General features: G+C 45.2%; 1 protein-coding gene across 9 annotated transcripts in view; it reads left to right on the top strand.

The window, feature by feature from the left end:
• LOC126987622 (atypical protein kinase C-like) overlaps positions 1 to 7,500 on the top strand; it is a 107,410-nt gene that overhangs the window by 86,328 nt on the left and 13,582 nt on the right. Inside the window, exon 1 of one of the 9 annotated variants that reach the window (XR_007741054.1) lies at positions 4,960 to 6,122. The exons of 6 other annotated variants lie outside the window; for them this stretch is intronic. Coding sequence is in view for 2 of the 3 variants with exons in the window: in XM_050844755.1 (XP_050700712.1) it covers positions 5,222 to 6,122 (901 nt within the window). In the remaining variant the exon portion in view is untranslated. Of the gene's footprint in view, positions 1 to 4,959; positions 6,123 to 7,500 lie in introns of those variants that run through there. 2 more of the 9 variants (XM_050844755.1, XM_050844754.1) reach the window with 2 other exon arrangements.

Below are 7,500 nucleotides of genomic sequence, written 5' to 3'. Positions count from 1 at the left end.
TATTTATTTATTTTCATTTATTAATTTATTTTTATTTTTATATTGGTAGATAGATATTTATTTATTGATTTTGTTTTTGCTGTTTACAATTTTGGCAGGGTAGTGTACAAATGTCTCAGAAGAGGAATTTTTTGGATGGGATTGTTTAAAAGTAAGTCGTTTTTTATTTATTTATTTATTTTTTTTCCCTGTTTTAGAATAGCAGTGCATTTGATTGGTTTTCTCGCGGGTGTCTTTATTGCTAACCTAACGTGGGTTTGTAACAAAGAAAACGAGCTCGCTAATCCTCGTTGGCGTGCTTTTCTGCAGGCTTTAAAAACCCTGCATTTCTGAAGACATTGTTGTGGCTTCGAGACCAACGTGTAGGTCACCATTTATTTAACTTTTTGCGGTCTTGAAAGTTTACGGTAAGCATAATATCAAAGCTTACACTGGCGATAGTTACTTAGGAGTTAAAAAAAAATATCAAAGCTTAAACTGGCGATACTTACTTAGGAGTTAGAAAAATATCAAAGCTTACACTGGCGATAGTTACTTAGGAGCTAACTTTAACCCCACGATATAATCACAGTACGTTATTAATAGTTATATATTATTGCTTTTGATTTTTGAGCACTGAAAATACACATATACAAGGGGAAGAAAGATGAAGAGAGAAGGAACGCTATTTATCGAACAGAGGCAAGATTTGTAGCCGTGATGCGAAACAGTTGACGTAAAAAACGGTCCGAAAAGAACATTTGAAAGGAGAAAGACAGCAAAATTTGAACGGAGAAAGACTGCAAAATTTGAACGGAGAAAGACAGCAAAATTTGAACGGAGGAAGACTGCAAAATTTGAACGGAGGAAGACAGCAAAATTTGAAAGGAGGAAGACAGCAAAATTTGAAAGGAGGAAGACTGCAAAATTTGAAAGGAGGAAGACAGCAAAATTTGAAAGGAGAAAGACAGCAAAATTTGAAAGGAGGAAGACAAAAAATGAAAGGAGGAAAAGACAAAAAAATTGAAAAGAGGAGACAGAAAAATTTGAAAGGAGGAAGAAGGCAAAATGGACTTGAGGAAGACTGCAAAATTTGAAAGGAGGAAGACAGCAAAAAGAAGGAAAAGGAGAAAGTGAGGGAAGAAAGGAGGAAGACTGCAAAATTTGAAAGGAGGAAGACAGCAAAAAACGAATTACACACACACACACACACACACACACACACACACACACACACACACACACACACACACACACACACACACACTCTCTCTCTCTCTCTCATTCTTGTTCTGCCTTTCCCTGCACTTTGTCTATCCTTTGGAAGCCACTTGAGGCACATGTAAAACTAATCGAGGAACACTTTGAGCCTTCTGTTACACCTCTGTGACCCTGACGTCGCCTACCTTTTAGCATTTACAAGGGCAATCTAAGAGCAAAACTTCATGTCGAAACTCATTTTTAAGTCGGGGGCAACAAATTTTAACGAGGCTTTTCCTTTGGTGGTGTTAACTCCGCCTCAAGGAGTTTAATGAATAAGGATCCTTGGTATTTATAACCTTTTGGTCCTCGGCAACGTTTCATTCCCGTCGTCTAATTGCCACATCAAACCTGGACAGCCTCCCTCGCGTCTCTTTCGTCTTGTGTCCATGGCTCGTGTGATGACTGACTGACTGGTTGGCCTCGTAAGGGAAGGGATTTAGATGATATATTGTCCTTTTAGTTCTCAGCAACCTTCCATTCCTGTCTCTTTATTGCCACATCAAACCTGGACAGCCTCACTCGCGTCTCTTTCGTCTTGTGTCCATGGCTCGTGTGATGACTGACTGACTGCTTGGCCTCGTAACGGAAAGGATTTAGATGATATATTGTCCTTTTAGTTCTCAGCGACCTTTCATTCCTGTCTCCCTGTTGTCACATGAAACCTGGAAAGCCTCACTCACATTTCCCTCCGTCTCATCTTGGTGGTTTGTGTGATGACTGACTGACTTGCTTGCGTCTTGATGGGAGGGATTTCGTTGATGATGTATTGCCCTTTCAATCCTCAGCAACCTTTCATTCCTGTCTCTTTAGTGTCACATCAAACCTGGACAGCCTCACTCGCGTATTCCTTTCGTCTTGTAGTGGTGGAGTAGAGATTCGTGTGGAGGTTGACTGACTGGTTGACGTCGTGATGGGAGGGGTTTAGTGAATGGTGTCTTGTCACGGTAAGATACTATAAAAGCTTCATCTGCTGGTTAGGAGGATGTGATCTCCCTCTGTGTTTTTTTTACAACAAAGGAGACAGCTCAAGGGCACAATAAAAAGTAAACAATAATAAAAAAAGCCCGCTATAAAAAAACCCGCTATAAAATAAAATAAAAAAGCCCGCTACCTGTGCGTGATAGTTGTCTGGCTGGCTGGCACGTGGAGGAAGAGAGACTTAGCTCATGGTTTGATGGCAAGGTAGTGCGGGAGGTATTTTGAAAGTCGTGATTGTGGCGTTTTAGGGTCGGATTACGAGACATTTCGCCGCCCAAGAACACATATTTGACAAGGCTTTCATAGGAGTTGTGGGCATTTCCAGGGGTAGTTTTATGACCCTGGTGGTAGTGTGAGTCTTCTTCTGTACCGTGAACCTGAAGAAACACCCATTGGAACCCGACTGACCCCCTCTTTGACCTTTAGAAATGGCTGATGTGGGAAGCGAGTGTCTTGTAATACCAAACTTAGCGTCTTACTAATTGGTGTTGAGGAAGTTGCTTTGTGAGTCTCTCCATTTGACTGGCTTACTCTCCCTCTCGTCTCTTTGTGGTTTTCCTGTGTTTTACCATTGTGTAGTGATGTTATGTTGTCTCTCTCTCTCTCTCTCTCTCTCTCTCTCTCTCTCTCTCTCTCTCTCTCTCTCTCTTGTTACTGAAGGTGTAAAACCCACCCAATCATCTACTACTACTACTACTACTACTACTACTACTACTACTACTACTACTACTACTACTACTACTACCACCACCACCACCACTACTACTACTACTACTACTACTACTACTACTACTACTACTACTACTACTACTACCACAACTTTTTTATACCATCACTTATACATAATGCGGACTGATAAATTCTAAGGGAAACTTCCTCCAAATTTATATTAACTGTCTCGATCAAAGAAAACGGTGTCATGTCCATCGATCCTAAACTAAACTAATTTATCGCCATTATCTGCTCCCTCCTCCCCCCTCCTTTCCTCCTCTTCCTCTCCCTCCCTCCACCTTGCCCAGCGTTTTTCCCTCCGCCTTGCCTCCTCTTTATCTCCATGGCGTTCCCAGCTGTCTGTCTTTTTTTTTTTTCCTCCCCTCGCTGATTCTTCTCTCCCTCCTCCTCCTCTCTCTCTCCCTCTTTCTTTTTTTTGCCCTGTTTGTTCCTTTGTTTATCGGCCGTGTCAAGGACTGGATTCACGTGTTCTGTATTGTTTTGTTTGTTTTTGCTTGGCTTTCTTTAATTTGTGTGTTTGTTTTGATTTTATTTTGCGACGTTTCAGACTTTCAATAAATTTCTTATTAGTTTTGTTTTGTTTTTTGTTTCATTGTGTTCTTCCTCCTCCTCCTTCTCCTCCTCCTCCTCCTCCTCCTCCTCCTCCTCAACCGCATCATTATAATCATCGTCATCACCATTATCATCATATTTCCATTTATTTCCGTTCATTCGTTTTTTTTTATCTTTCTTCTTCCTCCTCCTGCTCCTCCTCCTCCTCCTCCGCCTTATCATCATCAAAACGTTGCTATCTATTTCTCCGTTTCTTATTCATTTTGTTTTTCTTTTCATCTTCCTGTTCCTCCTCCTCCTCCTCATCACCACCACCACCACCACCACCACTACCACCACCACTACCACTATTAATGTTGCTCTTACTACGCCAGCCACTTAGCTATACACCTTTATAATTCACCTGTGCGTTCATTCATACCTGGTGGTGTATTTTCGAGACTCCACAAACAGAGCACACGTGTCATGGGGGTCGGGCGAGGCGGCTGTTCCACGAAGCTTCTAAAAGGATTGATTGGCTTTTTTATCGTTTTAGACCAACTTATTTTGCTTTCTTCTTTATTTCCTCTCTTTCTTTCTTTATTTATTTATTTATTTATTGCCTCTTTTTTTTCTTTTTCTGAACTTTGCTTTCTTTTCTTCTTTTTTTTCTGTAATTAACTTTCATTCCTTTTTTTTTCCTTGACTTCTTCGTTATTTTTCTTCCTTTCTTTACTGTACTTAACTTTCTTCCTTTTCTCTTTCTTTCTTTATATAATTTACTTTCTTCCTTTCCTCTTTCTTCTTTCTTTAATTTGATTCGCTTTACTTATTTATTTCTTTATCATCTTTTTGTTTACTTAATTTTTTTTGTCTCCGCCTTTCCTCTTATTTCTTTTCCTTCTTTCTGACATCACCGTACCTCACCTTTTCTCCTTCCTTTCATTACTTGACTTTCATCTTCTTTCCTCTTCTTTCTTTCTTTACTATCAGCTTCAGCGTCTGTGTTCATCTATTGAGTCTATTCGAAGCGCCTTTTTGCTTGGGTTCTACTGTTCATTATTTTTGACTCTTCGACTTGTCCGCTGTACCGTCAAATAATGTCCCGTGGGGCTCCAGGGGGGGAAGGGAGAGCATGAGCGGGTCTGGTATCATTCGTGTATCGACTGACTGACCACCGCGTATGCAAGATTCAATGCTCGGCTGGCAGTATTTGATTGCTTTTGTTACGGTTTTCTCTCTCTCTCTCTCTCTCTCTCTCTCTCTCTCTCTCTCTCTCTCTGTCTGTCTTTTCCTCCCTCTTTGTTATCAGTCATCTTAAGAGAGAGTGAGATAGAGAGAGAGAGGGAGCAATAGCCGTAGGTGAATCACTCATTATTGCCCAGGAGATAACGTAGAGAGATAGCTGGAGATATGGTACTTAGCAGTTAACACACACACACACACACACACACACACACACACACTGACAGGGCACAGAGTGAGTTAGTGTCGCGCTTGCTTGTCTGTGGATTAGTATGCGTTTCCCTTCCTCCTCCTCCACCTCTTCTTCGTCCTCCTCCTCCTCCTCTTCTTCGTCTCTCCTCCTCCTCCTCCTCCTCCTGAGTGTGTCCCTGCGCGCCCTCCCGTCACCTCGCCCCGGGCCGCCCCTTGACGTGTGTTTGTGAATAGAGCCACACACGCACGCCCTCCGAGTGTGTGTGTGTGTGTGTGTGCCCCGGGGGAGGGAGGGGCGGACATGGCTCGTGTTGGGCAAAGGAGGCAGGACGGTGAGCAGGAGAAGAGCCATGAGGAGGTGCAGTGGATAGTTGGCGGAACCACCACAACCACTACCACCACCACCACAACAACAACAACGATAACAACACCTACTACTATCACCACCACCACCACCACCACCACCAGACAAAGGCCGCTGTCCCTGGTGTTCCTGAGCTGCGTCTCGCCCCAGCACGTACCGAAGGGCAGAGTGACGGGGCAGAGGACGGAGAGGAGGAACTCGGAGGGGAACTGTCTGGAAGGGGAGGAGAGGGGCGGAGTGACGGGGAAAGGGGCGGAGCGGAGGGAACGGAGCCGCAGTGTATCGGGGTCCCGCCTTCTGTTAGCTTTGAAGAGACGAACGAGATCTGGTGTTGCTGAAGGAGGAGGAGGAGGAGGAGGAGGAGGCAGCCCATCAAACAACACCAGTTCATTCCCTCACCTCCACCCCACCTCCCCTCTCACCTCCGCCAGCGTCACCACCCCTATCCCCGCAGCCAGACAGCACACCTCCCCCGGGGCACATGTCCTGAGTGTCAGCCCCCCCGCCCCCACCGAGCCCTCACGAGCGCCCCGCCGCCGCCCCAGGGTCAGATCTCTTGTCGCTCGGCCGCGTACGTGGAGTGACGCCGCCCAGAGCCTCCACTATGTCACGACCCCGCCCTCGCCGACCCTCAAGACAGGCAGACTGGAGGGGCGCCCGTGTTCCTGGGGGGATGGGAAGGGCGCCGCGGCAGCCCCACCCGGCACCCCTGATTCCCCGTGGCCCCCCGAGGAGTGGCGTTCCCTCCCTTCCCCCTACAACGGTTTCCTGTCCTCCCTCTTCCATAGTCTGTCCCTCCGCCAACCCGCGTCGCCTGGCTCACCGCACGAGTCCTTTGGTAAACTATATTTCATTATCTCACACTCGTCCGTTTCATCCTCCTCCTGCTCCACATATCCCTCTGTCACTCCTATATAATACCCAGAGAGAGAGAGAGAGAGAGAGAGAGAGAGAGAGAATGGGGGGTAATGGATGTTGCTTTTAAGGGGCAGGAGGTGTATTTGTTATCGATTAATGGTTTCTGATAACAGCGCGGAGTAATAAGAGACCGCGGAATGAGTGACCCCCGGATGTGAGGGAAAGGAGAGGAGAGGAAGAGGGGGGAGAGGGAGGGAAAGGAAGAGCGGGAGAACCAATATGGGAAGGGGAGAGGGAAGGAAGATGGCTTTTAGAGGTAATGGGAAAGGAGGGAGGGAGAGTACTGAGAGGAATGAGGAGGAGGAGAGGAGAGCCAATAAGGGAAGGTATAGGAAGATAGATTTAAGAGGTACTAGGTAGGGAGTAAGGAAGATGGCTTTTAGAGGTAATGGGAAGGGAGGGAGAGAGAGTACTGAGGATAGCCAATAAGAGAAGGTATAGGAAGATAAATTTAAGAGGTAAGAAGCAGGGAGTAAGGAAGGATAGAGAGAAAAGCAATGAGATAATGGAAGAGAAAGGGGAGATGGGACGTAAAATAAGAGGAATGAAAGGTAGGATAAGAAGGATAATAAAGGCAGGATAAGAGAGTGAAATAAGGAGTTAAGGAAGAGTGAGAAGGGAAGAATGAAGGCAGGATGAAAGGAAGAAATAAATAGAAAAAGGGAAACTGTGGAGACATAAAGAGAGGGCGATAAAAGAGAAGCAAGGAGAATATGGAGGAAGGAAGGAAGGCTGAGAAGGAGAGACGAGTAAAAATTGATGAAAAGAAGCAATGCGAAAAGGGAAAGTGGAAAAGAGAAGGAAGGAGAGGAAAAGGAGGGTTAGACTAAGAAGGAGAAGCAAGGAGGAGGTTAAGGATAAGTTGAAAAGGATAAGTCGAAGGAGGAGGAGGCAGCGAACTCTGTCCATTTGGGAATCACTTGGGTGGAGAGTTATTTTGCCAGGCTCTGATCATCGTTCCCCGCAGCTGAGGCCGTGTGTGTGTGTGTGTGTGTGTGTGTGTGTGTGTGTGTGTGTGTGTGTGTGTGTGTGTGTGTGTGTGTGTGTGTCTGCATTGAGTGATTAAAGGACGATAGGAAAAAGAAATACAACCAGATGCGCTTCCTCAGATGTTGGAATTAAACACACACACACACACACACACACACACACACACACACACACACACACCAAACTTGTCAGACTCATCTTGAAATGTTTGAATAGAGCACACACACACACACACACACACACACACACACACACACACACACACACACCAAACTTGTCAGAGTCATCTTGAAATGTTTGAATTGAGC

This window comes from Eriocheir sinensis, chromosome 65 (assembly GCF_024679095.1).
Source record: "Eriocheir sinensis breed Jianghai 21 chromosome 65, ASM2467909v1, whole genome shotgun sequence".
NCBI classification, from domain to species: domain Eukaryota; kingdom Metazoa; phylum Arthropoda; class Malacostraca; order Decapoda; family Varunidae; genus Eriocheir; species Eriocheir sinensis.
This window is presented reverse-complemented; position numbering and strand designations above follow the sequence as displayed.